The 22,238-nt window shown below is 46.7% G+C and overlaps 1 protein-coding gene across 1 annotated transcript; it reads right to left on the bottom strand.

The window, feature by feature from the left end:
• Positions 1-1,517: 1,517 nt before the first annotated feature.
• LOC146081045 (uncharacterized) lies at positions 1,518-6,605 on the bottom strand. The gene is made up of 2 exons (XM_083188948.1): positions 5,672-6,605; positions 1,518-4,909 (listed from the first exon to the last, which is right to left on the bottom strand). Exons 1-2 carry the CDS (start codon positions 6,349-6,351, stop codon positions 1,747-1,749), a joined length of 3,843 nt encoding a protein of 1,280 aa, XP_083045074.1. The 5' UTR covers positions 6,352-6,605; the 3' UTR covers positions 1,518-1,746.
• Positions 6,606-22,238: the final 15,633 nt, after the last annotated feature.

Here is a 22,238-nt window from a genome sequence, read left to right as displayed (position 1 = left end):
CCGTCCCTGTTGGGGAATGGGGGGGGGGGGGGGGGAGAGAGTTTTCAGATACAGCTAAGGAAGATACAAAGGATCTAGCTTCTTGTGGGTTTTAAAAAAAGTGGGTAGTCCCATTTACAGTTATTTTGAGCTTGGCAGGAAATAAAAGAGTAAACTGGTGTCGTCGCTCAAGAAAAATCCTGAAAAATCAGGATCCTCCTACCCGCTACGGAAACCGAGCCCGCCCTGCCGTAAGCTCTAAGAACCGCCTCCTTGTCTCTGTAATTTAGGTATTTCGCAATGACTGGTCTAGGGCGGTCTCCAGCCTGGGCTCTTTCTTGACCCAGCCTGTGTGCCCTTTCGATTACTGCCGACTCCGTGCCCGCCAGTCCCAATGCCTGAGGCAAATTGGATTGGAGGTAATGTATCAGGGATTGGCCTGTTATTGATTCTGGGATTCCCCAAAACCGCAGACTGCTCCGACAGCTCCTGTTCTCCAGGTCGTAAATATTATCCATAAGGGATTTTATTGTGGCGGTATGGTTCTCTACAGAGGTTTGTATTGACGACAGGCCATCATCATTGTCGCTAACCCTTTGTTCCAAGTAGGTGATTCTCTTAGTGTTAGAATCTATCTGTGCGACCACTGAGGTCAGTGTACTTTTGAATTCAGCAAATTATTGATCCATTGCTGGTTTAAGTATTAGCAACATCTCCTTTGCTGCATCTGCGGCCGACGCAGCAGCCACTGATGCAGAGGAGGCGGGAGTTTGGGAGACCAGTTGGGAAAGGCAGGGCGTTGGAGGGGGGGGAGCCGGAGTGGGGAGGGGTACAGCGGAGGAGGTAACATTGGTCTGGGGGGTTTTAGTCCCCTGTGACTTTCCCTTTGCCATGGTGGAAGAGGTATAAGGGTCAAAAAACCTGAGCATAACCTGTTAAGTAGAAGTGTATGTGGGTGTTGCTCAGGTCGTGGAGAGACACGCTATAGTTTAAATTTAACACATATATGAAACTAGTTGTATTTGCCTGTTAGACTCTATGGGCGAGATTTATTGTGTTTACCGTTTTTCTGAAAATGCGATTTTTGCTCAAATCGCCCTGTATCGCCGTTTTTTAAAATCGCATTTTTTTCCAGAAATCGAATATTTAATGAGGTGTGTATTCCGGGATGAAAAGTGCGATTTTTTAGTCATGAAAAGGTGCGATTTTTTTAAAATGTGCGATTTTGTAAAAAAAAAAAAAAATTGGCGTGAGGTCCCCCCTCCTGTACATAACCAGCCCCGGGCTCATTGAGCCGGACCTGGTTCCAAAAATACGGGGGACAAAAAGCGTAGGGGTCCCCCGTATTTCTGAAACCAGCCCCGGACTCTTGGACCGGTCCTGGTTCCAAAAATACGGGGGACAAAAAATCTGGGGGTCCCCCGTATTTTGAAACCAGCACCGGGCTCCAACAGCCCGCAGTGTCATGCCACAGCCGGGGGACACTTTTTACACAAGGTCCCCCGGCCGTACCATGAGCACCGTGGCTGGTCAGCCTTGGACGGGGTACCTGGAGGAGTGGGGACCCCCCCAATGAAGGGGTCCCCAGGCTTCACCCGTCCAGGGCTGAAGCCCGGGGCTGTCACCGGCGTCCCTGGCCATTGGACGCCGGCCTGATATGGTTAAATTTACATTCCTAACATTGCTTAATACAGGAGAACTACAAGTGCCAGCAGACCTCCCCGCAGGCTGGGACTTGGAGAACCACAAGTCCCAGCATGCGGGGCATTAATGGGCCCGCTGGGACTTGTAGTCCACCTGTAAAAAGAATGTTTTGACAAGACTTAAAGGCCACTCGTTACGTTGTGCCTGACAGTCTCTGATGAGCACAATGTCACCTGGTTTTAAGTTGGGTTTGGCAACTTGCCATTTGCTTCTTGGTTGTAAGATAGATAAGTACTGACTTTTCCACCTGTCCCAAAAGGTGTTTGCAAGGTTTTGAACTTTTCTCCATTGACGTTTAAATAAGTCTTTGGTGTTGAAATCTCCAGAAGGAGCATAAGCAGTCCCAGTCTTCTGAGTAAGAAGAGTGGCAGGGGTAAGTAGAAATGGGTCCTCTGGAGGATTGATCAAATCTGTTTTGTACAAGAATTCAGGTCCTGTGAGCCACGTGGTGTCTTTGAGGAGACTGGCTGGAACGGCTCTTGTGGCGTGATCTGCGGGGTTATGAGCAGTAGATACATAGTTCCACTGTTTTGGATTGGTAGATCTCCTGATCCTTAGCACACGGTTGCTGACATAAACATGGAAACGTCTGGTCTCGTTGTAAATGTACCCTAATACTACTTTGCTGTCAGTGTAGAATTCTGTTTCTGAGAGTTCGATAGGCAACTCTGATGAGATTAATTCAGCTACTTCTACGGCTAGTACTGCAGCACAAAGTTCTAGCCTGGGCACTGTGTGTTCTGCAAGAGGTGCTAGCTTTGCTTTGCCCATGACGAATCCAATGTTACATTGACTTTTATTGTCCATGGTTTTGAGATATGCAACAGCAGCAATTGCTTGAACTGAGGCATCTGAGAATACACACAGTCTCTGCTTTTGCACTTCTGTGGAAGGTACAGGTGCATATGGGCGTCTAATATAAAGGTTGGTTAAGGCGGACAGAGAACTTTTCCACTCTTCCCACAATTCCCTTTTTCCTAGAGGCAGAGGGGCATCCCAGTCGGATGATTCACAGGTTAGGTCTCTGAGCAAGGCTTTACCTTGAATGGTGACAGGAGCTGCAAATCCTAAGGGGTCGTACAAGCTATTGACAGTAGATAAGACACCTCTGCGAGTGAAGGGCCTTTCTTCACTACTTACTTGGAAGGTAAAGGAGTCAGATTTCAAGTCCCATAAGAGTCCAAGGCTACGTTGGGCTGGTGGCGAATCAGTTCCTAGATCCAAATCCCTTAAGTCAGTGGTATGATCTTGTGTAGGAAAGGCTTCCATTACTTTTTTGCTGTTGGAGGCTATTTTGTGAAGCCTGAGATTGGAACAAGCAAGCATTTCCTGAGCTCTCTTGAGAATGCTGATTGCGGTCTCTTCTGTTGGCATAGATTTCAAACAGTCATCCACATAGAAATCTTTTTCTACGAGCTGTCTAACATCAGAACCATACTCTAGTTCACCCTCTTGAGCTGAACGTCTGAGTCCGTAGATGGCAACTGCAGGTGAAGGGCTGTTACCAAAGATGTGTACCCTCATGCGGTACTCTACAATGTCCTTAGAGGGGTCGTTGTCCCTGAACCAAAGGAATCTTAGGAAATTCCTATCCTGTTCTCTCACAAGGAAACAATGAAACATTTGCTGAATGTCAGCTGTGAAGGCAATAGAGTCTTTTCGGAATCGTATGAGTACTGCAAGGAGTTTGTTGTTAAGGTCTGGTCCTGTCAGGAGCACATGATTTAAGGAGATACTTTCAAATTTAGCACTGGAATCAAATACAACTCTGATCTGACCTGGTTTCTTTGGATGGTATACTCCAAACATTGGCAGGTACCAGCATTCATCTTTCTCTTTAAGAATGGGAGCTATCTCAGCGTGACAGTTTTCAAATATTTTGCTCATGAAAGAAAAGAAGTGATCTTTCATCTCTGGTTTTCTGTGAAGATTGTGTTTAAGTGAGGAGAAACGTTTGAGAGCTTGTTCTCTGTTGTTAGGTAGACGTTGTCTGGGTGTTCTAAACGGTAGAGGGGTAACCCAGCTGTTGGTATTGTCTTTAACTAGTCCTTCCTCCATTATTTCCAAGAATAGTTTGTCTTCTATGGACATTGCTACTTGGTCATCCCTTTTTGTTCTTTGGAAGACTGTGAATCCCAGATGATCTTGGTAGTTGTCACAGATCTGGTCGTCACTAAGAGAATCTATGGGAGTACAGTGTGGTAGTTCCTTAATGAGGAAGTGGTTGTGACATGGTTGAAACAGAGAAGGGCGTCCATTTTCTAAAGTGCAAGTAAGCATGGTATTGATAGAAGCTGGTTTGTGCACACTTCCAAGGCATACCTCTCCTATTATGACCCATCCTAGGTCTAAACGTTGAGCATAAGGTGCATTGTGTGGACCATTAATCTGACTTCTGACTTTGTGGACTCGTAGGAGATCTCTCCCGATGAGTAGAGATACCTGGGCTTGTGAGTCCAGTTCTGGTATCAGATGTGCTATACGTTTTAAATGTGAATGATGAAAGGCTGCATCTGGTGTAGGAATTTCAGACCTTTTCTCTGGGATATCATCGCACTCGGTGATTGGTGGTAAGGGAAGACATATCTTACCATCTATGGATTCGACTATATAGCCAGTGGCTTTCCTTCCTGCTGCCTCAAACCTCCCTGCACAGGTTTTTAAGGAGTAAGGGGTGCTGGGGCCTCTGATGTTAAAGGCCTCAAAGAAGTTTGATCTGGCTAGAGAACCATTACTTTGGTCATCTAGGATAGCATAAAGTTTGACAGCTTTATCTGGTTGGCCTTTGGGGTAGACTCTGACTAGACAAACTTTGGAGCAAGACCTGTTGCTAATGGCATCTTTGCAGACTTCGGTACATTGTGCAGTCATCTCTGGTGTTGCTGCGTTAGTGTCTTTTTGCTCTGCATTGTGCTCCCCGCCATGCTCTGTGTCACTGTGGCTGTTTTGTAAAGTCCATGGGGGAGGCCCAGGGTGTAAAGCTGTGTTATGACTTGTGCTGTGACATTCTGTGCAGTTAGGACTAACCTTGCAATCTTTGGCGAGGTGAGATGAGGAAGAGCAGCATTTGTAGCAGATACCATTTTCTCTTAAGAAGGTCTTACGGTTCTCCAGGGACTTTTCTCTGAAGGCTCTGCATTTCAGGAGAGGGTGTGGTTTGTGATGCAGAGGGCACTGCTTGGCGGGATCTTTCTCCCTGGTCTCTTGGTGAGCAGAGCTGATAAACCTGTGGGAAGAACCTGAATTATGAACGTTAGTCTTGTGAACTGTGACTTCAGTTTTGCAAGGGTTAGGTAGCGCAGGGGTTGTGCCTGTTAGGGTAAAGGCAAAACTAGGGTCATTCCTGGTCTTGGCTTGCTGACTTACAAAGTCCACAAAAACAGAGAATGGTGGAAATGGTACCTTGTTACGCTGTTTGAACTTTGAACCGTGGGTAACCCATTGTTCCTGTAGATTATAAGGTAGTTTTTGCACTATAGGGTTAATGCCTCTGGCGGTGTCTAGGAAGGCAAGTCCTGGCAAGTCTCCCTCACATTTGGCTACTTGGAGCTCCATTAGTAAGTCGCTTAACTCTCTAAGTCTCTGATAGCCTCTGTTAGGTAACCTAGGAAAATCATCAATCCTTTTGAACAGTGCGTTTTCTATTACCTCTGGTGAACCATAGCACTCATTAAGTCTGTCCCAGATCATTTTAAGGCCATACTCAGGATGGTTAATATTAATCACTCTTATCCTTCTAGCATGTTCAACTGATTCATTCCCAAGCCATTTAATTAAGAGGTCTATCTCTTCACTATATGAAAGGCCTAAATCTTTGATTGCGTTTTGGAAAGAGGATCGCCATGCTCTGAAACTCTCAGGGTGATCATTGAACTTTGAGAGTCCTTTTGTGACCAGGTCACGGCGTGCAAGAAATCTGGCAAAGTCTAATGTATCTTGATTGGCTCTAGGTGCATTAGCATGGTGGGTAAGTGGTGTGTTATCATACCTGGTAGGAATGACTGGTTCCTGCTGGCTTGTATTTCCCCACCTTTGTGTGTAGGAGGTAGTGCCATGGTTGTAGTGTGCGGATACAGGCTCTTGGCGTGAGGGTGAGTTGTCTCTCATGGATCCACTGTGATTGGAGTCCTCTTGCTTGCAGGTTTGCAGTCTGCTACTGACTTGTGGTGGCACTGCATAGTGTACTTGGCTTGTTTCATTTATGAAATCTGATTGCATACCTTGTACCGGTGGAGCGTTGCTGCTATTTGCGGACACTTGGCGCACGTATTCTGCTGCACGTTGCATTGAATTCTGTGATCCAAGTTCTGCATCAAGTATATTAAAGGTTTCTTTTATGTTGACGCGTTCTGCAGACTCTAAGAACTCTGCTTCGGCCATAGCGGCGGCAGCTTCCCTCTCAGCAGCAAGCTTCTCACTAATTGCTTCTAAGCGTTTTTTCTCCATATCCTTTTCTGCCTCCATGTGAGATTTCTCTATTTCTTTCTCTGCTTCCAAACGTGATTTCTCTATTTTCAACTGCATTTCTTGCTCAGCAAAGTTTGCCCGTACCTTTGCAGCTTCTGCTTTTGCACGTGCAAGGATGGCTGCATTGCTAACTGATGTTGATTTGGAGGAACCAGAGATGTAGGACCTTGTTTTGCATGAAGATGTTGTTTTATGAGACATACTGATGAGATGTAAATGCTTGACTGCGTAGAGACTGCTGTATTGCTGTGTGCAGGTATCTGTTCTGACAGTGTAGCAGAGCTCTGTGAAGTCAGGTTCTTGGAACTGTTAAGCTGTTTGACTGTGCAGGGACTGTTGTATTGCCATGTGCAGGTAGCTGTGCTGACAGTGTGAGGCTTCTGTGTAGTCGAATGGCGGTACTCCTATTGCTGAGTTGCCACTGTTAGTAGACTGTATAGAAACTTGTGCTGTCATATGCAGATAGCTGTGGCTGGCAGTGTAACAGATCTGTAAGTCAGTACATGTGATCCACTTGCTGACAGACAATGCTGCTGACAAATTCAGGATGTATGTTGTAAGTTGCTGACAGCCTGATATTTTGCTGACAAATCAGTGTTCATGTGTCCAACTCGATGGTAGCATCGATGACATCGATGGTTTGCTGATGAAGTCAGTGTGCATGTGTCCAAATGCTGATAGCATCGATGTTTTACTGTTCAGTCTCTCACTAAGCAGCTTGGCAAATTCGAAACCTACAGCATAACCCTCCTTTACTTTTCAATAATCGATCTTGATATGATGTCTGAAGAACGGTGTTTATTATTCAGTAAAGGGATCATGTATATATATGCGATGATTGATTAGATGGTGCATATACAAGTGAATTGGAGAAGTTGCATATACAATGAATTGGAGAAGTTGCATATACAATGAATTGGGTAAAACTGTAAATAAAACATAAACATGCAATTACAATCTGCACATAGAAAAATGCAAGGTAAACATGCAGTACACATAACATTGTGCATACATCCTGACATTATGGGAAAAGGTATATGCTAGAGTGTAACTGGTATTGCTAACATACATAACTGCCTAAATGAGTTAGGGGTGACACAGTTTTGAGTGATAAACTCACCATCGAATGCTGTATCAGGCTGGACCATGTGAGCTGTGTCTGTCTGCATACATGTGAAACTTAATATGGCCCCTGATGATCCTCTTTGTCCCAGAATGCATTGCTAGCTAGCTAGCTACAGAAAGCTAAGGGGGACAAACTACCTAGCATACAGTAGCTCTGTACTGACCACAGGAAGGAGTGGATTATGCAAAACAGAATCAATAGAACACAACAGAAACTTATGCTGAAGGCATGACAGAGACGCATCGCCCAATCACGCTCTCAGCCAGTGTCGCGCTGGGACAGCGCGACAGAAGCTGTTAGCTTAGCTGCATCGGAGAAAGCTGGTCTGCCCGCTGTCAGTGCGGGCTGTCCGGCTCTGCTGCAGAGAGACCAGTGCTGGATCCTGGATCGGTAAGAATGTGGGTGTAAAAGTGAGGTGTGTGGATGTGTATGTAATAAAGTTTTACTTTTCTGTGTGTGTGTGTTTTATTTTAACATTCTTTTTACAGGTGGACTACAAGTCCCAGCGGGCCCATTAATGCCCCGCATGCTGGGACTTGTGGTTCTCCAAGTCCCAGCCTGCGGGGGAGGTCTGCTGGCACTTGTAGTTCTCCTGTATTAAGCAATGTTAGGAATGTGAATTTAACCATATCAGGCCGGCGTCCAATGGCCAGGGACGCCGGTGACAGCCCCGGGCTTCAGCCCTGGACGGGTGAAGCCTGGGGGGGGACCCCTTTATTGGGGGGGTCCCCACTCCTCCAGGTACCCCGTCCAAGGCTGACCAGCCACGGTGCTCATGGTGCGGCCGGGGGACCTTGTGTAAAAAGTGTTTCCCCCGGCTGTGGCATGACACTGCGGGCTGTTGGAGCCCGGTGCTGGTTTCAAAATACGGGGGACCCCCAGATTTTTTGTCCCCCGTATTTTTGGAACCAGGACCGGTCCAAGAGTCCGGGGCTGGTTTCAGAAATACGGGGGACCCCTACGCTTTTTGTCCCCCGTATTTTTGGAACCAGGTCCGGCTCAATGAGCCCGGGGCTGGTTATGTACAGGAGGGGGGACCTCACGCCAATTTTTTTTATTACTTTTACACATATTTTACCAAAGAACCATACACAGATCACAATGATCTGTGCATGGTTCTGACAAAATCGCCATGTTTCTGACTAAATCGCCAGTCAGGATCAGGTCTATTTTTTTTTGGAACTATAGACCATTTTTTGGGCGATTTCCAAATTCGCATCTCATTAAAAATGCGAATTGTATCTTATTCAATGGGGAAAACATCTGGATGCGAATTCAGGAGTTAAAAAAAATCGCACTTTAAGAAAGTGCGATTTTGCGGCAAAAAGTGCAATTTCGCTGCAAAAAGTGCGATTTATGCCGCAAATCGCCACCCATTAAGTAGTCGATTTGGGGAAAAAATGAAAAAACGGCCGTTTTTGCGATAAAAATCGCCAAAAACCCAACATCGATCTCTAATAAATGTCACCCAGCGTTTCTGTTAATACTCTAGAAAACACAAAAAAAATTAAAGAATAGTTGCTCCGCTATTCCCTGCTTATAATAGGAAGTATGCAGCAAAACACTAACTCAGATTACTCACAAAACACTAACTCAGGGAAGAGGACAGAGGGGCATCATGCAGAGCAGGGCAGGTGGCATCAGAGGGAGCAGGGAAGAGGGCAGAATGGCATCAGAGGGAGCAGGGTAGAGTTCAGAGAGGCAGCATGCAAAGCAGAGTAGATAGCAGAGTGGCAGCAGATGGAGCAGGGTAGAGGGCAGAATAGCAGCAGACGGAGCAGACAAGAGGGCAGAGTTTCAGCAGGGAAAGCTGGTTAGAGGGCACAGTGGCAGCAGAGGGAGCAGAGTAGAATGGCAACATAGGGAGCAAGGTAGAGTGGCAGCAGAGGGAAAAGAATAGAGGGCAGGGTGGCAGCAGAGGGAGCAGTATGTATGTATTTTTAATAGATTATTGTTAATACATGTATGATATGTTTGTATGTACAAGATAAGGCTTATAGTAAGCTGTGTGGCAAAGCTCCTTGAATGCTATTAATTTAAACAAATTGCAATCACCGACACCTGTGTATACTGGTGGAGGATAAAAGAGGCAACTGACTGTCGCCAGGCCAGCCCTCTGACGAAGTCGATGACGAAACGCGTTGGGGCGTGGCCTAGCGACGTCAGTAAGAACTAAGGAGTCCGTGGTGGAAGCAGCGCCAAGGATTAAACGGTGCCGGGCACCAAATGCATGCTGATTGTGTCTGCGGTACCCTATACTGCCTGTCTTGGTACGTGACCCTATCCCTATACATGTTACCCTGTCTTCAATAAATATATATTTTATCTGCACTATGGAGCGCCTGTTCTTACTCTGATTATATATATATATATATATATATATATAAACAGGGTAGCGGCGGCACTCGGCGAGGAAAAAAGGCAATGAACGCAGAAGTTAGCTCAAACGTTTTCGATATCTAATTTGACATCGTCATCAGGATCAGTGATCCTGATGACGATGTCAAATTAGATATCGAAAACGTTTGAGCTAACTTCTGCGTTCATTGCCTTTTTTCTTCGCCGAGTGCCGCCGCTACCCTGTTTATGTTATATTCACTTCTCAAGTGAACTGGATGGCACCGGGACTTCTACCCACTTTACAGGCGTGCTACCTCTCTCTACAAGTGTATATATATATATATATATATATATATATATATATATATATATATATTAAAACCTTTTGGTTTTATTTTGTTTTTAGAAACGTATTCAATTTGAGCCTTCAGTAATAGATCAGTTATAGCAATGATCCAGAGCGCCATACATGCACAATAGAAGAAAATATGGGCCAGGGCCGTCCTAACACTAGAGTGGGCCCCAACCCAAAAAACACCCCCCCTCACAAACCTATGTGCAGCATTGGCGTCCGGCCAGTATTTTCAAAATCAGCAGCGCTTCCCGTCTGGCAAATAGCGTTACAAGCTCCCAGCAGCTGCTGCCCGGATCTCCACTGCCTGGACCCTGCAGCGGGTTCGCTGATTGGCTGAGCATCCAGTCAGTCAGTGTCCCGGCAAGTCTTTTCAAAATTAGCAGCGCCTCCAAGCCAGCAAATAACACTACAGTACAAGGCAAGCTCCCAGCTGCTGCTTCCCGGATCCCTGCCACCCCCCGCCGCAGATGTGTCATCTTCCCCATGGGGGTGGGGCCCTATAATCCTTGGGCCCCTGGGCAACTGCCCATTAAGCCCAATGGGAAAGACGGCACTGCCTCTGTAACCGGCCCTTGGCATAGGCAAACTAGGTAATGGGGAGAATTTCTGTGAGAATGTAAAACAGCAATCATTTACATGGCCACTTCGGCACGTGCTGTCCCTAGTTAAGATATGGAGATGACAATGTTCTTCCTGGAACAGAGCATCTAAATGACTATATTAAGGCTCTGTGAATGAGGATTGCTATGGGTAAGGGGTGATGGGTATAGCCGGCTGCTGCTGGGTGATGGGTGGTGTGCTGGGTGATGGGAACTGGGTCAGAGGCAGAATTAGCAGCGGTGCTATGGGGCACCAGCAAAGTCTTGCCCAGAGCATCAAATTGGATAGGGATGGCTCTGTTTGAAGCGTGACGCTTGTTGTACTTTATAGCTTTCGCCATGGCAGCTGACTCATTTTCAAAGGCGTCATAGATATTATTTCTGTTCAAAGAGGCAAATAATTCTAATAATAATAAAAGGAGGTTGATACAAAGTTGAAGGAACAGCCAGTTGCTTAGTGCATTCGGTGCAACTTTGCACTGCACATTCTCAGAGCACACACAAAGGTTATTAGGCACAGGAAAAGTGCAAAGCCTTGTGACAGCACGCAGTAAGGTGTGTCCATGCACATCCAGGCTATAACGATCAGTGTGTAAGGGCATATACACCTGTTAGAAGGTGTCCATTGTACCCATACCAGGGCTGGATTAAGCCTTCGGGGGGCTCGGGTCACTTTAGACAGGGGGACCCCCTTGCACTTGTCATTACTGGCCGCAAACTGCATGGGAGAATATTACACTGTCAAAACACAGAGTAAAGGCAGTATAAACTTGGCCAATGGGTAACAGCAAGGGGGGATTTCTAATAATAATAATAAAAAATAAATATACATACATACATAGCACATGAAAAGCCTGTGTTTGTCCCTCTGTACCTTACTCTGTAGGACTGTAGGAGACCTCACAGGCTCAGCGCTGCCTCTGATTAAAAACCCTCCCATGACGAGGCTGCTGCTGTCCTCCATGGGCCTGAGAAGCATGTGATGAGCTTAATCATTCAGAGCTCAGCAAAAACCTCTCAGCCTCTGCCCTCTTGTGCAAAGTGTCATGGGACTTAGTCACCTCCCAGTAATGCACTGCACACTTGTGCAGTCAGTGTGCCTTGGCTCCCGATGATCAGCACCCTTAATCATTGTCACATTGGCAGATAGGTGAAGCTGCAGCACTGCCCCACTCCCATGCACAAAACCTTTAGCTATTTTAAATACATGCCGACTACAGGGGGCCCCTAGCAAGAGGGGGGCCCAGGGCTACTGACCCTTAATCCGGCTCTGACCCATACTATAGGGCATTTGCAATTACACACTGATGATGACTGGCAGTAAACCAAGAGCATTGCTGATGCGGAAATGCAATATTTGCCAAAGCACATTCATTTTGAGTACTATATTACGCCATTTGCTTACAACTATGCATCTGCTCCACTGTGTCATTGAAATCAATATTGAAAAAAGATTAATCAAATTTACAGGGTCTATGTACTAAGCTTTGGAGAGAGATAAAGTGTGGTGATAGAAAGTACCAGCCAATCAGCTAATAACTGCCATGTTACAGTCTGTTCTGAGAAATGCCAGAGCTGATCGATTGGTACTTTTTCTCTCTCCACTGCACTCTCCAAAGCTTAGTACATAGACCCCTTTGCTTTGGTGAATTATCCCCCCCCCCCCCATTTGAAATCCCCTAGCTTATACTATCACACTATCACTCTGCTCCCTGTTTCAGATATATCAAGCATACATAGGTTCTGGGATAATGGGTCGACAATGTCTAGTTCGACAGTCACTAGGTCGACACCTAGGAATGGTTGACATACCATAGGTCGACAGTGACAGAAGGACGACACAAGCTTTAGGTTGACATGGCCATGGCTTAAGCCCAAAGGTTGATACAAGCTTTTCACATTTTTTATGTCTGTGTCAACATATGTCAACAAGGCCACCGTATAAGTGTTCCGTGTCCCCTCGCATGGCATCGCTGCACTCGCTTTGGGCACACTATTATAATTTAACTCTATGCCCACATCACACTATTATAATCCAACTATTTGCCCACTTGGCTAGTAAATTATGAACCAAGTAAGTCAAAACAAACAAAAAAAAAAAAATTTGTGTCAACCTTAATCTTGTGTCGATCTTCTGTCTTTGTCGACCTAAGGTATATGGACCATCCTTAGGTGCAGGGGCAGATCCAGGATAAAATGACAGGGTGGGCACCATGATAAAAGAGGGTTTAGGTGGGGGAGGGGCGGTGTTAGTGGTGCCAGTGTACATGCTAAGAGAGAGGCAGAGAGAGGGTGGGTATGGGATTAAAAATAGGCCCTGGCATTTAAAGTACACAGGCCCACCAAGGAGACAAAAGTGAATGATGTAGTTGTGCGCGCGCCAAAGGCGCGCTCCGGGGAAAGGGGGTGTGGCCACTCAACAGGGGGCGTATCCTTGAGTGTAGTGTACAACACCATATACAACTTCTACACATTATGCAACAAAATACTAGACCCCATTATACTTGCCCATTACACATGATGCCAAATGGAATGAGCCAAAATTCACATAATGCCACATGGATTGAGCCAAAATTCAAATAATGCCACATGGATTGTGTCAAAAACCACATAATGCCAGACGGATTGAGCCAAAATTTACATAATAACACACGGAATGAGCCAAAATTCACATAATGCCAAATGGATTGAGCCAAAATTCACATAATGCCACATGGATTGTGTCAAAATTCACATAATGCCACATGGATTGAGCAAAAATTCACATAATGCCACACGGATTGAGGCAAAATTCAAATAATGCCACATGGATTGAGCCAAAATTCACATAATGCCACATGGATTGAGACAAAATTCACATAATAACACACGGATTGAGCCAAATTCATAAAATGCCACATGGCTTGAGCCAAAATTCACATACTGTAATGCCACATGGATTGTGCCAAAATTCACATAATGCCACAGGAATTGAGCCAAAATTCACATAATGCCACACGGATTGAGACAAAATTCACATAATGCCACATGGATTGAGCCAAAATTCACATAATGCCACACGGATTGAGCCAGAATTCACATAATGCCACACAGATTAAGCTAAAATTCACAATACGCTTCATAAACAGGGACATTGTCCACCAAAGGCGCGCATTAAACATTTACACCATAATGTCCATTACACCTTGAGTTGCCAAAACACCATAATGCCTATTAAAAATTATGCTATATAAGTGCTGCTTATCTACATGCTCATTGCCAGAGGTTCCATGCTCGTTGCCATGTGGGATTACATGCTCACGGTAAATGGGGACAGCCGCCGCCAGGCAGAAGTGATAGCCACTGACAGTGGCAGAGCCTGATTGACCGATATGGACCAGCCTGGTATCATATTGAAGGCCCAGCGATTTGGAATCAAATGAGATCAACAAGCTTCTGTGATGCCAGGGGGGGAACGGGCAGCCGTCGTAACCTGGGGGGGGGGGTCGGAATTGACGGGTCCCATATTATCCTATGGGGGAAAAATGTTACAGCTTTGCCAGGCGATATCTCCGGGCTCGTTGGAAAGCCCTGGTCCTCAGCTACAAAATGAGATGACAGGGGGGGCACATGCCCAGGTGCCCACCCCCCTGCCCTGAATCCGCCACTGCTTAGGTGTGAAACACTGTCAACCATAGGGGACATTGTCTACCCAGGGACCTGATATTGCATACATACTATACATACTATGCATGCCTCATTGGGGGCAGACGGAGAGGGATGTCTCTCTCAAAAATTCTGTAAATCTCTCTCTAAGCTTTGATAAACACCTCCTGGCTGCTGTGCACTGGCATACCATTACCAAATCATTGTGTCACGACCACCATGGCTGTCACCCAAGTCCCCTGTGCTGTGCCCAGCCCTAGGTCCTCCATCAGCGTGTCTCACACTCTGGCGCTCACCTCCGCTCTTGTTCCTTGTCTTGGTGGGGTACATGTTCCCACACTGTCACCGCGTGGTGACAGGGGTACTGTGTGCTCCGGTGCCATGCAGGGCATGAGTGGCGTGAGACATGAACCGCCATGTGTGTTTGTGCCTGTTTAGGCCTCTGACTGAACGCCGGCAACTGCGCAGCTGCGCACGCCCACTGCCGGCTGGATTCTGTCGCCTCCGCTGGCGGCCGCCATCTTTCTGGATTCCTCAGCCTGTACTGTGCGGCTCCGCCTCTCCCTGTCAAACGGCTATCCAATAGCCGCGCAGCTCACTCCTTAAGTGGCAAGACTGGCAGTCAGTACAATGATGTCTATGCCTAAGCATCATTGATCTCTCCTGACTCTGTAGTACTCACTACAATCCTGTGCCTCCGGTGAAGTGTTCTACTCCTGCTGATCGTCTCACTGATCTCCCTGTGCACCACGGAACCTGCTGCCGCCAATACGGACTGGACAAGGTTAGCCCCCAAAGGGGTATTATCTTTATCCTTATTCCCGACAGTTATTATCCACTGTCACTCCTGATTGCAGCTACGATCTAATCCAGCAAGGACAACAGACTTCTTAATTTATTCTTTATTCAATCCTCATCCAATCATCCCATTATTCTTCAACCATCCAATCTTCATACAATCATCCAATCCTTCAACCAATCATCCAATCCTTCAACCAATCATCCAATCCTTCAGCCAATTCTCCAATTCTTCAACCAATCCGCCAATATTCTTTCCAACTGCCAAGCATCTTCATATTCTACAATAAAGTATTGTATTATTGACTTTTAGCATCGCATAACCTACAGTATACTATTTGTGCCATCATTTACAACTTGTACTGCAGTATCTTTATTAAACCAGATTTATTTTATCTCATTGCTTCACTCCCTTCTGTCGTCGATGAAACAACCTTATATTAAAGCACCCAGCCTCCGTTACACTCCAGCTGTAGCTTCACGAAACATGACACATTGTCTGCACCCTCCCTTCTAGCATAACTCCTAATCTTCCCCCCTTACAGCCTAACCATAACCCCTGTCCAGGGCCAGTGCCTAAAGCTGCCTAGTGGTGGCGCTGGCCCTGCCCCTGCCACCTAAACTTAATCCTGGTATTCCAGGATCAGCATCCTGATCCTTTCTTAAGCTTAGCACCAGCAGTTGGGATGCCAGCTTCGGTATACTGAACACCGGCATCCTGATGGCCGGAATGCTGACTGCATCCTGTAGACCAGGGGTGGGGAACCTTTTTTGTGCCAAGGGCATAGGTGTGCGCACATTGAGTGTTAGGGGTGCACAGGCACCCCCAAATGCTGTGCCCACCCTTACGAACAACTCCCTGCTGCTAGCAATACCAGCAATACTTTTTACCAAAGTCTTTTGCTTTTTAGACCTGTTAAATTAGTGCCCATCAATAAATTGTGTGTTTTGCATTGTTAATTGTACTAGACCAGGGGTGTCAAACTCAAATTCATCAGGGGCCGCATCAGCAGTTTGGTCACCCTCAAAGGGCCGGTTGTATCTGTAGGTCCCCCTGTATAATTATAATGCCATGACACCACAGGCTGCTCCCCTGTATAATATAAAATGAATGCCATGACACCACAGGCTGCTCCCCCTGTATAATAATAATAATGCCATGACACCACAGACTGCTCCCCCTGTATAATATAATAAAAGTAATGCCATGACACATAAATGATTATACAGGAGGAGCAGCCTGTGGTGTCATGGCATTATTATTATTATACACGGGGACACCTCAGGAAACAGCAGATATATATATTTTTTTTATTGTGAGTGTGAGCCTCATCCTCACTTACTGTTTCTCCGTCTGTCCTGCAGCTGCTGCGGCTTCCAGCTTTTCTTCACTGCTTGCTGCGGCCACACTGTCCCCGACTCCCGGTCCAGCTTCCCTGCCTGCTCCTACTTCTCTACAGACGCATGGGGGGCGGCGTCATCGTCATGACGTCCCCACCCAGTGTCTGTCACTGCTGGGCATCAGAGGGAACAGGCGGCCGGGCCCTCCTCCACGTAGCCGTGGAAGCCGGCGGCCATGTTTCTGTAGCCGCATACATATGTGCCTACAGGAACATGGCCGCCGACAGTGGAGGAACAGGTAAGGCGGACGTGGACACGGCCCGCAGCACTCCTGTTTTAGACACACTGCCCCTGCGTGCTATCTCCTCGCGCGGGTCACATGACGAGGTCTGGCGGGCCGGATTTGGCCCGCGGGCCTTGTGTTTGACACCCGTGTACTAGACTGTTGTCATATCACTACATACCTGCATAATCCATATATTTTTTTACTTTATATGCATGTACTGTTATACAGAGTAATAAGATTATTAAAACTGGAATAGGCCGGAGATTATGTTCTGGCTGAGAGACATTTTATATTTTAGCGAGTACCAATAGATGATGTTAAACATGCATGATTGGCAGTGTTAGACACACCCAATGGGCACAGCTAGACACGCCCAATAGGTGGCGATAAACACACCCCTTTGACGGTGCACCCCCTAATAAAATGGGCTGCGCACGCCTATGGCCAAGGGCCGTTTGTATGGGGAAAAAAATACTTTGGGGGCCATATGTAAAAATGTCTCTTACGAATTGTCCTGCTGCAGCTATCCCACACTCCGCTGAATAGGACTGACAGTCTTCGGCTGCTGTTGATTAAGAGGAATCTCAAGAGAACTACTGAACTCTCGCGAGAATTCCCCTGTACTTGACTCCTGACAAAGCCGCCGGGTAGGTGGGAGGGCCACTCAAACCATCTACGGGGGCCTGAGGTTCCCCACCCCTGTGTAGACAGATATGAGAAGATAAAATGACATGACATACTGTATGTACAGTATAGATAAAAGGTAGGGAGACAGATATGAAACAGGGAGTTATATAGATAGTTTGTATGATGGTTTCTTGTAGTTACTCTTCTGGAAACAGCAAATTACCACATAGGGGCGATTCAGACCTATTCTCTATTGTCCGAATTCGCTCCCACGGCCAATGTTGGTTGTTTGCTAATGTGCAAGTATGCGCATGTTCAAACCCCCACAGCGAGCTCCTTCAATTCATTTTTCATTTGCTGATGCCTGAATGACAGGCTAGGGAATTCGGACAGACCCACCCAGCGTTTCATTTGTGCACGCAAAGAAATGCTGAGCGGGCCCGTCAGAATGCAGAAGTGCCCCTGCCTGCTTGGGGCAGTCAGCTGATGTCCCATGACGTAAGCGCCTGTCACCAATTGGGAGGAAAGTATAGACTTACATTTCATACTGAACAGTGAAAAAATCATTAGATGGTGAGACCATCGAATTATTTTTCCTCTGTGCAGCCGCATGTGAGCGGATGTTTAAGCGAACATGTTAGTGTGGGAATGGGCTCGGCGATGGGGGTTCATCAAATTTACCACTGTAAAATGATCAATAAGGTCAGGTTTTTACTAATACTAGAAATGAGAAAATAAAAACTACATAAAAAGAACAAGCACAAAACATATTAATAAATTCAGTCAGTGCCCCTTCAGTTTCTGTTACATTACTACTTCAATGCAAGGCCTTATGTGAAATTAGCATTACGGCATGTGGCTTTATGTGTAACGGGTATTACAAAGTTCGCTAAAATGTGCAATGGGCATTACAGTGTGTGGTATAATGTTAGGCCGCTCCCCCTTTTCACCGCGCAAGAGCCCCGCCTACTACAAATCGGAGGGGGCGCGAAACATACCCTTGCTGCGGGTACCATGGCACCTAGCTACACCACTGAGTAGGAATGGTATGGATCCATTTCTGGAGGAAAATACATATGTTTTATGTTGTACTAATTATCTCTCAGATTATTCAAATATCTTATGTATTTTCTATCACTTATCTACAACATATTCCTTCCTTATAAGGCTCGAATACCTTCTGTATTTTCACCAATTTTCATCACTTTTTGAAGTGCTTAGATATTATCAGTCAATCATTAGCATAAATAACACATCACAATCATCAAACATTCAAATCCATTTCCTGAATAGCCTGCATTCACACGGGGACCGATGTTTTGTTAGTGCACATGTGCATATGCAGGGTGCTTGCATCCACGATGAACATTCTGTTTGCCAGGTGCACGCATGCAACACAGAGGGCGGTATTCAATAAGGCTGATTCGCCAGGTTTTTATGGCGATTTTGTGCTGTAACACGGTGAATCACCCTATTCAATGACCAGATGGTGAATACATTTCAAGTTTTTTTTCGCCATGATTCACCGAGTAGCAATCGCTATCTTTTTATGGTGAAGTGGAATGTGAACTTTTAAAATAAAGTGTTTTGTTTTTTACATTTGGTGTCAAAAAATCAGGAATTTTATTTAATTTAAAAAAATTTTTTTTTTTACACTGACCAGCCAGCAGGGGGCCGGAGCCGAGCCGCTCATTAGATATTCATATATTCACTGCACCCGATCGTTACATATGCATGATCGGGTGTAATGAATATACGCGGTCCCCTGCTGGCACCCCCGGGGGGCAGCCTGTGCTGCCTGGCACCGGGGTAGCCCACCTCCCCCCCACATACGCTCTGGGGCAGGCAGGGAGACTTCCATCTCCCTGCCTGCCACAGTCCTCAGGCTCCCTGCGGCGTTCGCCGCAGGAGCTCATATTCGCCGGTCAGGGGCAGCGAGCCCCTTACTCGTTGAATACCGGAGCCAGCGAGGCTCCGGAACGTGGCGACCAGTGGCGAATGTGCAGCGAATCCTAAACAGGATTCGCTGCACGCCGCCGGTATTCACATTGAATACCGCCCAGAGGGTGGGGGGGCGGAGAGGGGCATGGGGCGCTGGGCAGCTCCATTAGCATATGGGCGTTCCCATGAAAACGCTGGATATTCTCATGCTAATGAGGTTCTGACGCAGGTGGGGGGGAGGGTAGCAGGGTGCCCGTTCATTTCCTCCCCAGCATGCATGCATATCTAAGGTTGCTCAGAGCTACCTTACATATGTGTGCGCCTTCCACATCTGTCAATGGTCAGCGACCATCGAAAATGGCTGTTACTGTGTAACAGCCATTCGCAGGCCCCTGCGAATCAGTTGCCCTTTCGAATGACTGGCAGCAGCCAACCATTTGCAAGGTGGGGTTTGGTGGACTCGCAAGGCTGCGAATGCGACCAGAATAAACCCCTATGCCCAGTGTAATTAGGGAAACTTCTGATTGCAATTGCTGCCTAATCTACAAACAGGCAGGATCATTTGCAATGTTATGGAAACAGACCATGGTGATTGGATTGCTTCCTGCAGTTACACCCACCACAGATTCCTGATTGCTTGCAGGTGCCACAAGAACAGGAACTTGAATAGGAGTCTGGAATTGACTTTGTTGGAAAGGTAAGCGAGCCCAATGAAGACTCATCAAATGAGGTCCATTTTACAACTGTAAAGAACTGCAAGACTGACTGAAAGACGTGTCCAGAGATGTTTGCTCATCTGGCGCTTTTAGATATATGACTAAATGGAGACAAAGCAAAATGGGGAAACCAACATTACCCATCTCATCAGTGAGGGCATGAAGGATTTGCTATACTGTGTTTATTTATCAACTTTAACACAGGCCTCACACAATACTTTTACCAAGGACCCTGCTAAAGACCAGTAAGTGTTCTCCCTTCCAAAATGCAAGATGGTGAATGCATCCACCAGCAACCCGCGGCGTTCATCTGTTGCTGGCATAATCAGTTTCAGCCTCTACCACCCACAGGTATTGCTTTCTGGCTGACACTCTCACTGGATGCTAGCAGACTGTAGGCTGCATAACTCAAGTCAATGTAGTGTTTCTCTACATGCTTATCTGAGAGGTAATTTTATCAGTGCTGGTCAGCATGCAGGAACTAATGGCATATTTGCCAACATGCCTGTATGTATCCTATACATACTGTATGTGGGCAGCGAGACCTCCTACCAACCGAGGCCTTATTTGTAAGCTTGAAGGAAACCTTTCAGAACCACTGCCTTTTTATCAACCTAATGAGTGCAACATGCTCTACTTCCAGTATTTCACCCAGGTCTTTAACGGTCAAGATGAGAATGGACAGCAGGACATAAAATCATCCTAGGATAGTATTGGACAGGCTTTATTACCTGACCAGGCAGTGAATTCAAGTGGATCAATGGAACGGCCTCCCATCAGAGATTGCAGAGCCTATCACAGTAAAAAGCAACTGGGGTGAGCTTTGATGAAAAATGTTCGGTACTTATGTAGTAACTGGGCTGCCGATTTCTAAATCGGGTCGGATCGGGAGATCGCATCGCATCGCATGCGACCATGCGATTCGATGCGATGCGATGCGATGCGATGACCCGATTTTTCCATAGGAATCAATGTTAAAATGGACTGAGTCCATTTTAACATGGAATTCAATGGGAAAAATGGGTCCTTTTCATACCCCTACTATCCAAGTGGGCATGGAGTTGGATATAAACCTGTGGCGAGCGTAGCAAACCACCGAGCCCGAAGCGTGGCGAGCGAAGCGAGCCCCGCGAGGGGACGAATACCGTCCCCTCGCGAGGCTCGCTTCGCTCGCCACGCTTCGGGCTCGGTGGCTCGCTACGCTCGCCACAGGTTTATATCCAACTCCATGCCCACTTGGATAGTAGGGGTATGAAAAGGACCCATTTTTCCATAGGAATCATTTTAACATTGATTCCTATGGAAAAATCGGGTCATCGCATCCGATATCGGATGCGATATCGGATGCGATGCGATGCGATATCGCATCGCATCGCATCTGATTGTATGCCTTAACTTAAGGCATACAATCAAAAAATCGGCAGCCCAGTTACTACATAAGTACCAAATGTTCTATTGCCAAGAATTAAAGCAACAGGTCAGGCTTGGGAACCTGTGGCAAAGAAACCCACATCACCGGTGGCTGTTATTGTATGGCCCTTGGCAAAAGACCTCATACATGTGAAACAGAATCCCTGATTAGCAGCTACAGGAGATCCATTTTTTGGCCAATAAAACATGGGTCTGGGAACGGGATCCCATGTGTTATCGCCCAATAACAGGTCATGGCGGTGCTGCAGGGGTGTCTGTGCCCGGTTGGTCGCTCAGGACATTGGGCTCAAGTGCCGCTGGGTAAGTGCTCCCTGCAGGCTTTGTGACAGGCCTAGCTGGGGGTCTATCCGATGGCCCTGGGGGAAGGCTTGGGCATTGGGCCCCTAAGATTATGGGGTACTTGGGCAACTGCACATCCAGCCCATGCGTTAAGACAGTCCGAATGGGCCCTTTAAATGCCGTAGCTGCTGTCTCTACATGTGTAATGGACCCATTAGTGATAAGGATAATGACCCCCTGAACATGACGTTTATGGTCAACTGTACCCCAATATTTACACTTATGGCCAAACACATAGCAAGTAAATGCCCAGCAGGCGCTAAGACAGGGCCAGGATACACATGTGCGGTATATGTGACCGCTATTCATATGCTGTCTCAGACAGTTATAAAAAAAAAAGCAACTTTATTACGTGAAGTATTGAGAGCAGGCGGAGAGCGGCGGCGGCGGGATCTGTGGGTGACTGTCAGGTGATGGGGACAGAGGTGTCCCGGCCGCTGTCAGTGCAGCTGTGTGTGAGGGCGGCCGCCGCCTGTTCCTCCCCTTGTCCCAGCTGCGGCCGCTGCCGCCCCCACCCGTCTCTCAGCTGCTCCCCGCAGCCGCC

Source organism: Crinia signifera, chromosome 5 (genome assembly GCF_055691185.1).
Source record: "Crinia signifera chromosome 5, ASM5569118v1, whole genome shotgun sequence".
In the NCBI taxonomy this organism is placed as follows: domain Eukaryota; kingdom Metazoa; phylum Chordata; class Amphibia; order Anura; family Myobatrachidae; genus Crinia; species Crinia signifera.
The sequence above is the reverse complement of the archived record's forward strand: the minus strand, read 5'-3'. Positions and strand labels throughout refer to the sequence as shown.